The 18,400-nt window shown below is 42.2% G+C and overlaps 1 protein-coding gene across 3 annotated transcripts; it reads right to left on the reverse strand.

Moving 5' to 3' along the window:
• Positions 1-7,440: 7,440 nt before the first annotated feature.
• Positions 7,441-18,231, reverse strand: ydjc (YdjC chitooligosaccharide deacetylase homolog). Of its 3 annotated transcripts, XM_053420998.1 has the most exons (7): positions 18,000-18,226; positions 17,822-17,895; positions 17,180-17,355; positions 16,498-16,657; positions 14,456-14,555; positions 10,229-10,406; positions 7,441-9,190 (listed from the first exon to the last, which is right to left on the reverse strand). In XM_053420998.1, exons 3-7 carry the CDS (start codon positions 17,341-17,343, stop codon positions 8,860-8,862), a joined length of 933 nt encoding a protein of 310 aa, XP_053276973.1. In that variant the 5' UTR covers positions 17,344-17,355; positions 17,822-17,895; positions 18,000-18,226; the 3' UTR covers positions 7,441-8,859. The 3 variants fall into 3 exon arrangements, with proteins under 3 accessions (XP_053276973.1, XP_053276972.1, XP_053276974.1); XM_053420997.1 differs by lacking the exon at positions 17,822-17,895 and having other exon boundaries at positions 18,000-18,221; XM_053420999.1 differs by lacking the exons at positions 17,180-17,355; positions 17,822-17,895 and having other exon boundaries at positions 16,498-16,661; positions 18,000-18,231.
• Positions 18,232-18,400: the final 169 nt, after the last annotated feature.

Raw genomic sequence — 18,400 nt, forward strand, 5'->3', positions numbered from 1 at the left:
GTACCGCTAACCCCTTTTCATTTTGTGTGTTTTATTTTTATTTTACCTTTTTTATAATGCATTTTTTTTTGTCTTTTGTTTTTTATATATTTTTTAAATACTTTTCTTATTTATACACCTTGCAGTGTGACCTTAATTCACCATTAGTCGTCACACTCTTCCTCCCATTGAGGTTGATTATAGTGATTCTCACAATTCCCAATTTGACATGGTCCACAAGCAGGCATGCATGGTAGTCCATATGCCCTGCAACTGCACCGTTGTGTTTTGCAGGCAGTTGTGCAATTACAGTGTATCATCTGCAGGAGGCTTTCTGGGGCAGCAGTCTTACTAGTCATAACTGGCAGGAATCGGTTGTCCACCAGTTTCCATCCCCAATCCACTGGGTTCAGGTCACCTTCCTTTCCAATCCACACCATGATCTGGAAGTAAACCCTTTGGCAGTGGTATTTGGTTGCGGACTCAGTTGGAGGCAGACGTTCTGGGCCAACAAATGATTTGGCAGTGGCGATTTTCTTGCTAAAAAGATTGTAACGCAAAGAGGCAAGTGAATCGCTACTCTTTCCGCCAAACAACACTGCCATTGCCTTGGTCCCATGGTCCTCTATGACATTCCTTGCTTGATGTTTGAGCAGAAACACATTTGCACAGGACTGGATGGTTGACTCGCCATTCACGAGTTTCTGGAATGCTGTCTGTTTGCCAACACTAAAAATGCGTGAAGTTGTATCACATCCTGTGAAGGCGTGAACAAACAGCAACTGGGAACACAAGTCACTATCCAGGACTTGTTTCATCTCACTGATGTTGTACACCTTAGTAGCTTTGGACTTGTCTGAACGAAAATAGAGGCCTCTATTTTTCGTCCCAGCATAGAAGAGGAGAAGAATTAGTAAATCTGTATCCTCCCCTATCAAGGTTGTGGGCTGATGTTCTGAGGCCTTGACTGCAGCTTTGACAATGTCCACGTCTACGTCACCTGGAGCATTGATAACAGAGCAGCCCTTCTTCTCCAGCTCCTCGGTCATAAGATGGATAAGTCCTTGTTTGTTGCAAGATCTGGAAAGGAAATCATCCTTTCTTCCCACAAACTCAGTCTCTGCATTGAAGTTAACAATGGGGTGAGTGTTTTCACAAAAAAAAACATTAAGGTAGGCCTATGTATCGAACTGTGGGTCAAACATTGTGATACAAACCAAATTGTGAGATTGGTGTACCGTTACAGCCCTAGTAATCTCATAAAATCATGTATTCCATAGGTATATAATTATGCCAGGGCAATTTAAACAAGTCCAATGAATTCCTAGACCCAAAAAACATGGGATTAGACACCAAGATTACTTTGCTAGGTAAAAAAATGAAGCAGTTAGGATATTTCAAGGACTTCCTGCCCATCTTGGACGCCATCTTGAAATTTACAACTTTCTAGTGGTCAAACTTTGGTAAACTTTTAGTATGTTACTAAGGACACCTAATACTACAAGAAATAGCTGAGAAACCTTTTGTTAGAATTTTTTTGAGGTTAGGTGTTTTTTTTTCATATATGCAGCCGCCTAACATTTAAGATGTATTTCCAGTAGTATGTACTTTGATTATTAAACAAAGTACTTGTAATGAGCCAGTATGTGTTAAATATTGTGTGGTGCTGGATCAGGAAATAGAACGGGTCAACCAATAACAAGAAAGTTTAATGTGCTGCTACAAATTGAAATTAGTTCAGAGCCAGTCATGACTTCCCTGGAGCTCTAGGCAAAGTTCTCCTTCCTGACCCAGGAGCCATGTAAATCATTTACCATAGTCACACCTTAGAACCAGCGTTCCAACTACAATCCAACCCACCCCCTTTAACACGGCTTGCTTCACCTGTCCAAGAATAAGAGCAACACTGAAGAGAATAAGGTATAAACAAACAAGTATTGTCTCCATTCCCTCTCAAAAGTTGAGTGCTATAGATAATGAATGGATATATCACAAAATGGGTCAGAAAATTAAAGCCTGTACTTTTGTCCAAATCCCACATGACTTTTTAGGTCCTTGATATAATTTCCTTTCTGAAACTTCAAAAGTATCTTGACAAGAATCATTAAGTCTGTAGTGAATATCATTTTGTTTTTAAAAGGGCAAATTCTTAAACAAGAGTGATATTGAGGGTGTTCCAACCCATATGTTTACTTTATTTTTGGGAGCATGCTCCATGTACAGGCTTTCATGAGAAGCACCATAATTTTTTGTTATTTGTGTAGTAGTAAACATTCAATATAGCCTGGATGCCAGACGAATTTAGCCCCGCCCACAACATTCGAGGTCGGGAAGTTCGGTCTGAAGTCGCTCCGTTTGGGAGAAATTATGCCCGAACAGAAACTTTTCGGACCAATTAGATTGTCAGGGCGGGCTTTATACGATGATGGACAGATGATCAACAGTAACGTTATCAACCACGTCATCAAAGTGCGCTTGGGTTAAATTCGTTTTCAACAAACATGCCTGCCGCTGGAGAGCTGAGATGTGTAGATGCTGCCATTGAGTCTGTTTTAGAAGACATCGACAGCGCATTCATTTTGAAAGAGGAACAGAGAACGCGGAGGCGACGCCAAAGCGCCGCGCTAATCTCTATAGCGCCGGCGCTTAAGCGACGCTGAAACGCCGGGCAGCGCTAATAATATCACCCGTTGATCCAGTAGTATTCAAGCCTATACTTGTTGCCCCAACATTAAGCAACAGCGTCCCAACATTTGTCTTTTTTGGTGTTGTCTTTATACAACATGTTCCGAGGATCATACAACTCACTGTACTTCTCCACTTCAATTATTAATTTAATGTCATCCATGTTGAAGAACTTCTCCTCTGTTTGCTCCGTTAAATGTCGGGTGTCGAGGGTAAATTACGTATTCTCCACTCAAGCCTATGTGGAGAATACATAGCCCCCCCCCCCCCTTTTTATCTTTATCACTGCTTGTGTGGCTGTAGTGGATGGGCAGAGGGGGACATTTAATAATGTGGTAGGTAAAATTAAAACTCCAGGACAACAGAAAGGGAATTCAAAGTATGGGATGCATATTTGATAATTTATATCATATAAAATATGTCATCAATATCGTTTAAAATCGTTTTTCAGTGTGTTTCCTGGCGCGATACGCTCTCGTCAAGCGCAACAAATAGACGACGCCGAAACGATCGCTGCACGGCGCTAGGCAGCCTTGGCGCAGCGCGGCGCTTCGGCCTCCGGTGTGACCCGCACAAAGGTTTAACATGGGAGTGGATGGGAGCCAGAGGCTTGGCGCTGCACTTAAGGCCTCAGTATGCTTCTCCGAGTCCGTTTCGGAATGACGGACGGACGGATCGGACGGACCCTTTTTGATTTATAGTTCTACGAGCCTTTTTGTTGTGAAAACAATTCACCGCCAGATCAGTAGATGGCGCCACTGAATTCGAGCATAGAGAAGCCTACCTCATGAGGTATATAGAAGAAGTCCACGCTGGTTTATTTACGTCCTCCCGGCTCCTCACACACAGGGAACGATGGTAACAGAAACAGGATGTTGATGACGCGACAGTTTTTGCTGAATAAAGTGACACCCAGCGGGTCAAAATGCTTTTGTTATCGTGTCTTAGCGCAGCGGTTCCCCGGTCTTGTTTCCAAACGCGTTGCTAATTCAACAGCTGCAACAGCTTGAAGCTACACGGAGGCAGCTAGCCCCCCCCCCCCCCCCCCAGCTTCCACACACAGTCAGCACGGACACCCGATACTAGCTACTACCAAGTGTTTGCTTCTAACCTGACGGTGTTTGAGAAACAGTGTCATGAGAGCCGCGGGATTAAAGTCAGCGGGTTTTTGCGCTGTTCCCACCGCAGTTAGCATGGTGGCTAGCCCGCTACCCCCGTTATCAAAGTTCGTTATAACCGTATGTGACCGTACACACATGCTGTAAGTGCTCTAACCAGCCACCGTCAGTCGGACACACTTGTCACATTAATCATAGAGTCGTAGTTGTGATTTTGGTTTATTGTGATGTAGGGAATGGAACAGGAAGTTTCCATTCCGAAATGCTGGCGTTAGCGGACCAATCACAGCCAAGTGCTATCCGTGGGCTGTCCGTCATTTCGACGTATAGTTAGAAAAATGAGCGCGGCACGAAAAGCTCTCCGAGGAGCCTCGGAGAGGCACGGAGAGGGCGTTCCACGTTGGAGAGGGCGGTCCTATCTGTCCGTGTCCGTCAAAACGGAGAAGCATACATTGGCCTTGAGGCCTTTAGAAAAATGAGCGCGGCACGAAAAGCACGGAGAGGGCGTTCCACGTTGGAGAGGGCGGTCCTATCTGTCCGTGTCCGTCAAAACGCAGAAGCATACATTGGCCTTTACGCCACGCTTCGGCGTCCGGTGTGAACCCGGCGTTATCATGCAGTTTCCCGCGCTGCCCTGGGTCTATCCGACCACGCTCTCATTCACCTGATCCCGGCTTACAGACAGAAACTTAAACTTTCTAAACCTGCTGTGCTGAGATCCAAGAACTGGAGCAACAGAGAAGCTGTGGAGGAGCTGTGTGACTGCCTTGACAACAATGACTGGGACATTTTTAGAACTGCTTCTAACAGCCTGGACGAATATGCAGATGCTGTGACGTCCTACATCAGCTTCTGTGAAGACAGTTGTATTCCGACACGCACCAGGGTGTGTTATAACAAGGACAAGACCTGGTTCCCAGCAAAGCTCAAACAGCTTCGTTTGGAGAAAGAGGTGAACCTCAAGAGTGGGGACATGGATAGGTTCAGACTGATTAAATACTCCTTTGGCAAGGAGATTAAGGAGGCCAAACGACAGTATTCAAAGAAACTGGAACAACAGCTTGCAGCCAACGACTCCTCGTCTGTCTGGAAGGGCCTTCGAGTGATCACCGGCTGCAAAACCAAATCCCCCCACTCTGTGGAAGACTTGAGACTTGCAAACGAACTGAATGACTTCTAATGTAGATTCGATAGACACTCTCAACCCCCCCCGCATCTATCACACCTCTTCTCCCCAGCCTGGACAAAGATGATAGCCCCCCCCACAAAATGCCCCCCCCCCCCATCACACATCCATCCCCCCATCACACCTCTCTCAATTCAGGAGAGAGATGTAAATAAGCTCCTGAAGAGACTGAAGCCCCGTAAGGCAGCTGGACCAGACGCTGTCTCCCCCTCAACACTAAGGCACTGTGCGGATCAGCTGTCTCCAGTATTCACGGACATCTTCAACACCTCACTGGCAGAATGTGTTGTACCCGCCTGTCTTAAAACATTCACCATCATCCCCGTTCCCAAGAAGCAGAGGATCACAGGCCTTAATGACTACAGACCAGTCGCCCTGACCTCCGTAGTGATGAAGACCTTTGAGCGCCTCGTGCTGAACCACCTCAAGACCATAACCGACCACCTCCTCGACCCGCTGCAGTTTGCCTACAGAGCCAACAGGTCCGTAGACGACGGTCAACATGGGACTCCACTTCATCCTCCAGCACCTCGACTCCCCTGGCACCTACGCCAGGATCCTGTTTGTGGACTTCAGCTCCGCATTAAACACCATCTCCCCAGCTCTTCTCCAGGACAAGCTGACACAGCTGAGCGTGCCTGAGCCCACCTGCAGGTGGATCACTAACTTCCTGACCGACAGGAAGCAGCGCATGAGGCTGGGGAAGCTTGTCTCTGACACCCGGACCATCAGCACTGGAGCCCCACAAGGTTGTGTGCTCTCTCCTCTCCTCTTCTCCCTCTACACAAACAACTGCACCTCCAGCCATCCCTCTGTAAAACATCCGAAGTTTGCTGACGACACAACCCTTATTGGATTAATTTCCAATGGGGACAAGGCCGCCTACAGAGGGGAAGTTAACAGCCTGGCTTCCTGGTGCAGCCAGAACCACCTGGAGCTGAACGCTTTAAAAACTGTAGAGATGGTAGCAGATTTCAGGAGGAGCCCAGCTCAAACCGTCCCTCTCACCATGTGCAACTCCCCAGTTAAAACAGTGGAGTCTTTCAGATTGCTGGGGACGATCATCGCACAGGACCTGAGATGGGCGGAGAACATCATCTCCATCATCAAGAAGGCCCAGCAGAGGATGTTCTTCCTGCGGCAACTGAGGAAATTCAGCATGCCGCGGAAAGTGATGGTTGACTTCTACACAGCCATCATTGAGTCCATCCTCACCTCATCCATCACCGCCTGGTTCGCTGCCTCCCCTGCCAAGGACAAGGGCAGACTGCAGCGGATCATTCGGTCAGCTGAGAAGGTCATCGGCTGTGACCTGCCGGCTCTCATAGATCTGTTCCACTCCAGGACCAGTAAGAGAGCAGGCAAGATCATTGCTGATCCTTCCCATCCCGCTCACCACCTGTTCCAGAGACTCCCGTCTGGAAAAAGGTTCCGGGCCATCAGGACTAAAACCTCGCGTCACCTGAACAGTTTTTTCCCCATGGCAGTGGGGCTCACAAACAAGCCCCCTGCATCACACTGACTCCGCATCACACTGACTCTGCTGACCCCCCCCCACCCTTGCACATAATTTATAACTCTATATTACTGGCACGATTACCAATCTCTGCACCTTAAAACCGCACGTAACTCTTTAACTGTATATATTGTTGTTTTTTTATATTGTTATATTGTTCGATACTGTGTTTTTTAATTTGTTGTTTGTAAAGTGCACCAACCACACCAAGGCAATTTCCTGTATGTGCAAATATACATGGCAATAAAAAGAATTCTGATTCTGATTCTGATTCAATATTGACTCGAGCCTTGACATGATTACTTTTGAGCCAAACTTTCATCATGAGCCATCCAGTATGGAAGCGTGTGCTTTTAATTTATAATATTAACCAGTAGATCTCACTAAACAGTCTCACCCTATGAGGTGAGACCCATGTGGATGGATGGCTCCACAGTTTATGGTGTTAACACAATAACATACATTTAGAAGCTGCACAAATGATTTATCAACATTAATACGTTCTGAAGTGTAAAAGTATTAATAGCACAAGTCTGAACTGTCCTATCCTCTAGCATCATATGGGTTGAATTTTTGAGTCACAAATATAGAAATTGGACATAGTATTCATAAAGATAAAGAAGAGAGGGTTTTTCCTTCAATTAGACCAATTGGTCAAGTGTTTCTCCAAAGCAGCAAAGATTTTTGAAATTGTTTTACAGTATGTTGAGAGTTCTCTATCATTTATGGTCACACTGGTTTCTCTGTCCTGGTTGTTTGAATATGGGCAGGGCTCAATCTCCCACTGTTACACACAGACAAATAGACACCAGAGCAGGGAGGTGTACACGCAGTGAACCAAATGAAGTTAAGGTACAATTTGGTAAAGAGAGAAAGTAGGAAAACCTATTCAAAGAGTGACACTGTTTTGTGTTTTCCTCATGCTCTCTAACAGTAACACCAAGTGTAAACAGGGATTTTGCTGCATGAATTATAATCCTTTCGGGAATTTATTATTTTTTAAGAGATTATTTTAAAAAGTGCATTCATCAAGATCTATAAATATGGGGTTTCGAAACACATCACAGCCCGGAAACAAATAAAATCTCTGTTTAAACAATATAAAATTCTTTCAAATAATTTCTAACTCCTGAGTGCCACTACCACTCCCTGTCACCAAGACAGAACATAAGTCCCTTGAAAACCATGGAGGATATCATATTTTATATTGGCGATTCAGTTTTAAATGCTACTTGCTGATTACAAAAATGATCATTCAATTAAAATATTAAGTTAGGAAAGAAACATTAAATTCTACTGTAGATATACAGACAATGGCCATAAAAATTACAAACATACTGTTACAGTTGATTTTTAAATGTGAATGTTAAAATAGTATTCCCTTAGACACACACTGACGAGATGTTCGTCGCTACTTGTGCTATACAGACCTCAGATCATTAGAAATCATCCCTTGACCCTTTATAGAAAAACCACACAAATATTAAGATTCAACTGTTAGACATGCAAGAAATAAATACACTGCAGGGGCCTTGTTAGCCCGTTTTTACTAAGATTCAATAATTAGTACCTGACCATAAAGTTCTGTGTTGTAATTTTATAAAACATACACATGGAGCAATTTTCAAAACTTAAGGACAAAGCTGAAATAATGGAGGTCTTGAAATATATTTTCAAGCAGGACCTCAAGATCAGATACTAATTCACCTAAAGGAAAACTACAGGTTATTACAATTGGGTATACTTTGATTAGTCAATAACAATATCTGTTAATCACCAAGTAAAAGCTGAGATCTAGAAACATGGTGACATCATTATTGTGAGGTCAGACAATGTGTCAACACAAACCAAGGGTTTATTCAAATCTAACTAAACCACTTTATGTGAGTGTACCCCGCTCTAATAATCCGCCATTGCCCCTGTGTGTTCACAGCTACAGTGAGTACAGCAGGTCAAGGATGAAGCAGATTATGGATCAATAAAATGAAGGATGATGAAAATGAACTAAATGAAGTTGTCTCACCGGCATGCCTGATCATCTGACTGCTCATATTTGTTTATTACCTGGACTTATTGGAATACTCAAAGGACCATATTGTACCACTATGTTCCCAGATCTCAGCCGTTTACTTCTACACTGTATTGGATAAGTACAGCGTAGAATAAATAGTGAAGCTGTGACTGCCTTGGGTTGAACCGTATTCATTAAACATACTGCAAATTACATTTATAGGATTATACTGATTTCTAGCAAATGTCAATTTGACTCAGAAATAAGTTTTTTTTTACCACTAGAACAGAACCTGGAAGATAAGGTTTCCAGCTTGCTCTCTGCAGTAGTGTAGTGTTTACATTAGATTCTTACACAGCAGTAGTCAGAGGTCTTTGAATGCACAGAGCTGCACTCTCTCCTGACTATAGAGGGCCAGCAGGGATGGTTCTCTAAGCACGTTCAGCTCATGCTGTCTGTCCGCTGACTGGGAGAAATCATCAGGACCCTCTCCACAGCCTCCTTCCTCTGGGTGACTGGGGTAACCTGGGTGAACCATGAGCTCTGCTGTGACCACAGATTGATTTGAACCTGATGCACTGCTGGAGGTAGTGCCTGAATGGTCGGCCGCCAAAGCATGGCTGAGGGCCCTCTGCAGGTTGGGGACAGACATGTTCTGACCCATTGTGGTCAGTCCCAGGTACACATCTGGCCACCTGTGGACATGCAAAAGGTTTAGACTCTGATAAGTCTTTGTAAGCCAAAGACCTTGAGAAAGTCTGCAGAGGAATCAGTCCATCTGCTCACTACAGCAGTTGACTGACAGGTACTGTTATAGATGAACCTTTGGTAATACACATACAAGTATAACAAGGAAGTTTAGATCCTGTTCCCACTAAACTTTCACAATTGTTGACCTTTACAAACCTAAGAGCATCATTATCAGTCCTCTTAAAATGCCAGCAGGCTGAAGTTCTGACTTATGATTGTGGTTCATATCGATATAAAAGGCTTAAAACAGGTTGTGAGCTTTATGCTTTGTTTCATATTGTGGATGCAATTGACAAGATATAGTCAATATGCCCATTTAATATGAGAGTTTTGTTGGTGAACAATATTATGCCCTAATACAACACAAGTTAGTGAAAATGTAAAAAGTATTTTGAATTTGCATTGGATTTACATCTGTAGAAACTATAGAGGAAAATCACTGGGTACACTCAGTCTCAAGACTGTCTCAAGACTCAATTATACACCATTATATTCATCTTATTAATAAAGCTGTGTGCACAAATAGATAGAGCTACAGAAATTTCCGCTTTTGTGAAAGTATGTGCAGCAGCCTCCTTTCCAATGCCACAGTTATGGAGGAAGACACTTTTTGAATTACTGTACCTACTGGCAAATAACTAGTTCTGCCTGTTCCACCAGTATGGAGGCACACCAATCGATAATGCATTGTGCGTAACAGCAATCACGCACAACCATTACATACGTGTTTGGCTATTTATAGTACTGTTTTATCATTAATGCATCACATTTAGCTGTAACCCATCATCAGCAATGATATCAAGTCATCAGCATCAAATATTTGCAAGGTAATCGATTATTTAGTTGACAAAGCTTATATTGACAGTCTGTCTTTACTTAATAAGTGTTTATATGGTGAAAATTGCATATGTTTGGATTTGAGTGTTTAGAAATTGTTTCTTCGTTCTGGCTGCACACAAACGCACACATACACAAACACACACCTGATTCCATAGCGTGTGAACACAGGGATGGAGTCCAAGGCGTCCTTCTCCACCTGTGTACAGAATCTTTGAAGGTGCACTGGTAGCCACGGGCAGCTGTGTAAACCTGGCTCCACTGGAACACGAGTGTATGGAATGCTGAAATCTGACAGCACCTGTGCAAACACCTCACGCACCTCTGCAACATACAATACAACACCTGGGTAATGATAAACTGACCCACAGATTATTTTTAACAGGGTCAAAAAATACTCCTTCATTACTGGCAAACATGCATACATCCAAAGATTGGGGGACATACATGAGTGTTGACTAAACTATCAGTGAACCTCCAAGGATCAATAATAAGAACCTCTGTCTTTCTGGTCATCCAGGATTTTACATATTCAAGACTTAAAAGATATGAGTCATCAGCAGGAAATGATAGCCATCTATTAACATTAGTATCACCTCCCTCATAATCGTGTATATCAGGAACAAGATATCCTGTCACTGCAGCCTCAGGCCCTGTTCAGACCTAGTATTAACATCCTTCCTAAGAGATCGAATCACAACAGCTATAAGAACGTGGGGTCACTTCTTCTGCAACAGTGAAGTTAAAATACAGCGCTAAGTTGTTATCTGCGGGAGGAACTTCTGTCTGCATGTGTGTGTGTTTGCCTGTTCATATCTGTTGCTCTTCACACACAAACTCATAATCACTTGTATTTAGTGATGAATCGCAGATGTCGGATCATGACTCCGGATCGGTCCGGTCACTTTAACCCTGATGTCCTGACTGTGTGCATCATGTCTCGTGTTGTGTAGCAGGTTTAAACATGTGTCTCATAAACTCTAGAGAACCAAACAAACACAAAGTAAACATCAGTCCAATACGTGACCTAAAAACTTGTTTATTGTTAAAGTTTGACGTGAGCACACGTCAGAGGAGTGAGGAGGAAACAGACCCGATAAAGAATCTGACACAGGACGACCGGACCTTTAATGAGCGTCTCTCTGATCCTGGAGCAGCGGTGATATATATTGCAGCAGTGGGACATCTCTAAAAACAATGCACATAGTAGAAAACATGAATCGATTATGTTCTCTATCTGGATCGATGCATAGACAGAACGTCTGCATCGCGATGCATCAAACAATCAAGACATTTTCACACTTCTATGTGTTACGCAATGATTCAAAATATCATTCAACTTTCAGAGGACATCGGCTAGGTTAGCAGTCCCGATGAGGCCCAAGACGCATTGGCTTTCAGAAAGCGAAAACAATGTGGCCACATGCGTCCCGAACCCTCTACATATGTGGTTTGAGTGATGGATCTCAGGACGCATTGAGGACGCATCAAGGATGTGTTCATATTTCTGTATGTAGTTGACATGAGTGGAGCCTGACATAGTTTCTGTTGTTGTAGACCATCCACCTCAGGGTTGTACGTTGTTATTCTGATGCCTCTCTACTTGCCACAGTGAAGAATGTTATCTGAGTTACTGTAGCTGTTTTGTCCGCTCCCACTAGTATGACCTCTATTCTGTATAAAAAAAATCTAGAATCAATTTTATTAAAAAATTTGAAAACTCAAACCATCAATAATGTCACAGTCAGCACTGTGATCACATTTTTCATGTATGGATACGATGTAAAACATCAACTGTCGCAAACTTGCTGAAAAAATGTGCGCTTTGCCACGCAAACTCTGACCCATACGTATAAATGTTTGTACGGGAAAGTGGCGACGCAGACGTGAGGTGGTGAACTAAAGACAGATTTTTGATCCAATTCATAATTTACATTAAAACCAACAGCTTTAGTTGTGCTTGGGCAGCATATCTGTTCCACACGCACCTTTTAATGGAAAAATATAGAAAACAACTTACAGCAAATTACGTTTAGATTCCATTACAGCAGAGTTACAGAGCAGTGTCATTAACAGTTTTTAATAATATCTTTTGACACTGTGCGTGTATCATCAAATCGCTGCAGTGAACGTGACTGTGCCATCAGGCACATAGAACGCACTGGAGATAATTTACAAGAAATAAAGAAACTTTCCAAATAATATCCCAGAGTGGAGGAGAGGATCCACTGATGTGACACTGGTGCGTGATGCTGTGTGATGGATTCACGCGAATGGAAGGATGAGGTGAAAACGAGGTTTCAGCGATGTCCGATCAGCTAATATAGATTTGAATGATCTGTAATCTGTGATATTTGTGCTGAACTGAATCCAGTATCACACAGATCGACCGTTGGAACCAAACCATCTCAGTACAAACATGAGCATATAATAATTATTCAGTTAATTTCTATAGATTGAGGACATCACAGCTGTCTCAGAATTGAATAATCCTGCAGTTTTGGATGATTAAAGTCAAACATGAGTTACAATATTTTTTTGCCTCCACCTTTGAATTGGACCATTTTTTTATTTTAGGCTCCGTTCTTTCTATCGTACTCACCCTCACTCACTGTATTATCCCCAGCAGCGGCAGAGTATCAGTGTATTTTCTTTATTAGTGACATCACTGCTGTCCCATAAAATCATTCTTGCCCTCCCTCTCATGAACAAACACCTCAATGTCAGTGTCAGAAAGTTTAGCTTCCTCTTCTCATCGCTTGATGCTGTAGCCTTTGTCATGACCCGCCGTGGAAACCCATTGGTCAGCAGCATAATTTAATATTCATGAGGTGCTTTGCGTGGACCATTTATGGTTGAATGTGGGCGTGTAGGGCAAAGTATGAGGCAGATCCAAGTACGAACGTTTCCAGGTGGACTATGATTTGTAAAGAGAACATTGCGTTCAGGTGTGCGTACACTTTTAGTATGAATCCCACGCACTGTGAGACCCAAGCCAATTTTATTCTTCATCAGAATCGTTCTAAATCGACAGATGCTTGTCCACTTTCTGCAATTAGCATGCTGCCATGCCTCTATTTCTCCATCTAAGGCTATCCATTGGTCATGAAGAGAGCGGTGTGCTGAACAGTTGAAGTTATAAGAGACGCCCCCAAAAAGGTAAAAAACACAAGAAACTCACAAGCGTAGTAGTTGAAAGCAGCAAAGGTGGAAGACACAAAACACACACTTTTCTTTAACGTGTCTTCCGGAGTGACAATGTTTAAATAACTGAACCGCTGAACGTTGTGTCCTGCATAGAGCTGAGCACTAGAGCTGTGGACATTTCTCTTAGATGCATCACAAAGTAGACCAGGACTCCGCTGAATAATTATATCACTGCTGCTCCAGGATCAGAACAGTCGCTCGTCCTGTGTCAGAGTCTCTGTTGGAGTCTGTTTCCTCCTGATTCCTCTGACCTGCGCTCACTTTACACTTTAACAATAAACACTGATCACAAGTTATTAGGACACATACAGGAGTGACATTTACTTTGTGTTTGTTTGATTCTCAAGAGTTTATCAGACACATATTTAAACCTGATACGCAACAAGAGATGTAACGCACACAGTCAGGACATTAGGGTTAAAGTGACCGGAACGATCCAGACATGATATAACATCATCGACTAATAAGAGATGAGCAGACACACGTGCGCACACGCGCACTCACACAGATTATGACACAACACAGTGTTTTAACACCTATTACGATGCCAGCAATATCTGACATATCCATGCTTATAATAAACGCTCAATATAAAGAGCGCACATATTGTACATATTATATATATATATATTTTTTAATATTATAAGCTCATTTCCTAATCTTGCATGGAGCAATTGGAACACACACAATGGGATCAATAACGTACTTCTGATTCTGATTATTGTTGCAGAAGAAGAGCAGGCCCGTTTATTCAGAAACATAAATATGAATCCATTAGGTTTTTATAGAGATAATGAGGGTGAAAAGCATAAATTTCATAGTTTTTATTACATTTGGTCAATTCATTAGTAAATTTAATTATTACTGTCTATCTACTATTTTTATTTAAATAAATGGAATTTTAATATACTATGCATTTAGTTAAAAGGGTGTGTCGTTACATTTTTCAGGACAGTCGGGCCTTCATCATTTATGCGTACCCATGGTCTGAGGAAGTTAAAATTTAGGTACGAACATATTGATGAATCCCAAATTACACGTACATGCCCATTCAGTGTATAATATTCACTGAGAAATTTGTAGCCTGTCTTGGCATGTAAATGGTTATCAGTGGATGAGTGTACGAAAAACAATAGTTTCAAATTTCCCCCATAAGTTTCTATTACCTGGTAGTACATGGATGTGCTGGTGTCCGTCCATGTGATGTGGCAGGTGACCTGTAAGCTCCCTGAATTGTCTGACCTGGGCACTCAATTCCAGCTCCACCTGAGAAGGAAACGCACACCTGGAAGTTACTGTAATGGAGAAAACATTCTTCTTCCTCTTCTTGTCTCGGAAACAAACATGAAATGAACACAATTTGTTTTGCTAGATGAACTTGCTGTTTGATGATTTGCAGTTTCTCACCAAAACACGGTCTTCTCACTAATTCTAAAGCAGTCTATGAAGTGCATCTGTTATTTAGCCTACTCTCATTGATAGGAATAGGAGCCAGAGCCTTCAGCTATCAAGCCCCTCACCAACAACAGCGTTCCTGTATACAATATGTTCAGGGCACTAATGATACCAGCAATGGTCAAGTAGGCCAGTCAGTCTGGCATAATCGGGCAGGCTGAACCAGTTGCTATCGTAGCATGTGGGGTTGGACAGGGAGATGTGTCGCGATTGTGTCTTTGCAATACGCAAACAAAAACCTTGGAATTCTGGACCGTGATTCCTCTTTTGGTATGAGAATATTTACAGTCCGACTATGTTTGCTACGTTTGACTTTAAGGAGACATATTTTAATCCTTTTGGTGTTTATACTTTAAATTGGGTCACTAATTGAAAAGGTTTACAGTCTCCAATGTTCACTTAACGCTTAAGTTTCGTCATGTTGTCCATTGCTGCAGCTCAGCTGACACTCTGCCTGCAGCACTCTGTCTTGCAAATTGAAAACCCACATATTACTGTGTTTAGGAGCACTTGTGGAAACTGAGCAATTGTACCGACAGTAAACCAGATTGTATGTGGACCTTTAATGGGCATTCTTCCTGGTCCTGAAGCTTCCGTGGTCATCATTATGCAGCGGCTCAAAAGATTTGCATAGCGGTAAACAATAATCAATAAAGTTCCGTCTCTGTTTCGATGCAGAGTCATCTATGTCTCCATTGCAATGCATCTAAGAATCAAGAAATTTCCCCACCTCTATCGATAAGTAAATCCATGCTTTCCTCATATAGGTGCAGGGTTTACTGCATATGACCAGTCAAGCAAAGATGCATATTTCACAAACGAGTTGCAAAATATAATATTAAAAAAATGCGAGGCATACACACATTATCTAGTAACACATTATCCAGACTAAAAAGAAACAGTTGCAGTAGCCAAATTCAGTAAAGGACAGCTGGCAAAAAGTAACAGATTGTGCGAATGCATTAGTCAATGTTTTTATAGTAAAACTGTCAAACGGCAAACAGGCAGTAGCTAGCCGAGGCCTACTTGGAGTGCAACAGTAAAATTACAGATTTAAAAATCATTAATCCATCTCAACAATTTACCAGTGCTCAATAGTTTAAGATCGATTGAAGTGAGCCCCTCACGGTAAGATGCAGACCGTTCTTTTACATTTACATTAATAATAATTATGGCTTTATACATTCGCTCATCGCTTGAAAAGCTGCATGACATCATCAACAAACAGCTAACAGCTCACTTAGACGGCGTGATCATCGTAGCAGGGGAATTCAATCATGCAGATCGGAAACTAATCAAGCCAAAACATCAGAAAAATATGAGTTTCCCAACCAGAGAAAAGAACGATCTGTCAACACACTATCCGTGTGTTGACTAGAGGTCTGACTGCTTAGTCCCGCTCACTCAACTGAAACACAACTGAATCTTGGATATACATGTAACCCATGATCCCCGGCTTCCTGAACCAGAAGAGCTCTGTTCTTCAGATTGTAAAAGTTTATTTGCTGATTGTTTGAGATGAATGCTGGTTTTCTAGGTATTTTTAACTGATCTACAGTTCAGCATTAGTCTTGAACTTGCTTAGACTGATTCTTAAAATTTTAGATGCACAGGAGATTGTACTCATTGACCAAAGTTTGTGTAAGTATAGACATGGTGAGGAGTGGGAATGAAATCAGCAGCAAAATACATACATAGACCTTATCTAGATTACTTCAAGCCAGTCAAAAAACTGGGGTTTTGCAGAATGTACCTGTTTCATGCTGAGTTGACCTCTCTCCAGGGCCTGACGAAAGCCCATCTTCCCATGAAAGAAGCCATGGTGGTTTATCAGAGTGGAGGCCTGCTGGACACTCTGACATACTGGAATTCCCTCAGACAGGTTGGCATGGAGGCCAACAGGTATGTTATGTCTGACTCAAAAATAAAATATTTTTTTAGGTTTTCATTTCTTCTTTGCTCAAATAAATAGTGCATTTATGTCAAGGGGAGGTAGGTACTGAGAACACTACACAATTAGAGTTCACCAAATTTAAAGGTAAATTCTTATTTAAATATTAATAATACAATCACAGTTGTAAAGTATATATTATTTAAAGCAATTGTTGTGGGAATACACGGGGTCCCATCCCGCTGACTACAACAGTAGTCAAGTGCAAGTATTCTCTGCCATGGCCGTAAATAGACCTTCTGCTCAGAGTGACTGACACACCTCCGGTCAAGCAGATATCTGTGACAGAGACTGAAGCTCTGTCACAGATATTCAGCAGGCCTATGGCAAGCTGTTTTAACAGAGGTAAAGTGTAGATATCTGAAATGGTTAGTTGCAGCCCTAAATGAGAGTTGGTGCCTGTAGTAATGCTCAATGATTTTTCTGCATATCTAAAGGGTGTCAGGAATTTTCATATACAATACAAGATGCCAAACTAAACTACCGTTTAGCTAGATCAGCTGCGTCTTTTGCAGCAGTGGTGTTAACCAGCAGTGATACATTGGAAATGCCTCCAGCCTGGAAACAGTCCACAATTCCCTGGTTCCTCCTTGGACAGTAACCAAAATCATCTCCAGTCACCACCAGCATCATTCTGGGCTGTGGCATAATTGCAGGTCTCTGTGGAGGAAAAATATAGCCCACTACTACAAGTGTTTGTCTGACTGGGTGAATGAGAGACACATCGTTCGTACTTTGGATAAAAGCAGTTAGCCTACATACATTTACCATTCTGTTCATCACTACAGGAAACTACAACCAGTTAGTGCAACAGACACATTTTCTGTCAATATTTAAGTAGTATTCCAGTATTTTTTTTTAAAGTAAAATCACCCATGCGTCTAAATTCAATGATAAAAAGCAGATCACTCTCAAAGTTTAGAAATGTGTTACTAACTTACACATGGAAGATAATTAAGAAATAACACCTTGCATGATGTTTTGCTAATTAACTAACCAACCATTTTAGTGAACCTGATGCTGCTGTGGTGCTTGGCTAAAATCAAGTCTTTTACGAGTAATTTAGATGTGTTCTTATTGATGTGTTAAAAGTTTTCATTCGTCTTCTCCCCTGGAGAGTACTTACGGTGGCCTTGGGTCTGAATGAAGCTGTGTATATCAACTTGTCCTGACACTGTGTTCACACGACGGCTACATGTCCTGTAGAGTTACAGTTCCAGGAAAACAGTCGGCAGGAATGTACCGGCAGCTAAGGCTACAAGAACGCCATTTTGTAATGAATGTAAAATTATACTCAATCTTACCCATTGTATTACACATGTTGATCCATATACTTCTGAAGCCACACAAGCACGGTGGAGAAAGACGATATTTCCGACCAGCGAGTAGCGTTAGCTATTCTTCTGCTGCTGTCGATGTTGTTGCGTCTTCTTCTTCAGAGAAGTATTTAGCTGCCGACATCCACTTGGTATTATTACTGCCATCTCCCGGAATCAGTCATCTACTGATGCTTTTCGTCCCCACTACTAAACCAATTTCCGTCAGTCTTGTTTCTCGCGAGATGTTGATGTGTTTTGACCGGAGCGCTCTGAATGCACACCTCATACATATTCTACATCTAATCTTCGCTCTCTTCCCGTTCTGCATCTATGAAGTTCATCTATTCATTGCATCTAACAATAACATATTCTACAGTTGCTGATGC

This window comes from Pleuronectes platessa, chromosome 4 (assembly GCF_947347685.1).
Source record: "Pleuronectes platessa chromosome 4, fPlePla1.1, whole genome shotgun sequence".
Lineage (NCBI taxonomy): Eukaryota > Metazoa > Chordata > Actinopteri > Pleuronectiformes > Pleuronectidae > Pleuronectes > Pleuronectes platessa.

Bases quoted from the DNA above. Each gene is read 5' to 3' on its own strand.
- ydjc (XM_053420998.1), bottom strand. From the start codon at position 17,343: ATGCCACAGCCCAGAATGATGCTGGTGGTGACTGGAGATGATTTTGGT. The intron at 10,407-14,455 runs GTAATAGAAACT...TGTATGTTGCAG, and splicing joins GCACATCCATGTACTACCAG to AGGTGCGTGAGGTGTTTGCA. The intron at 9,191-10,228 runs GTGTGTGTTTGT...GCATGTCCACAG, and splicing joins TTCACACGCTATGGAATCAG to GTGGCCAGATGTGTACCTGG.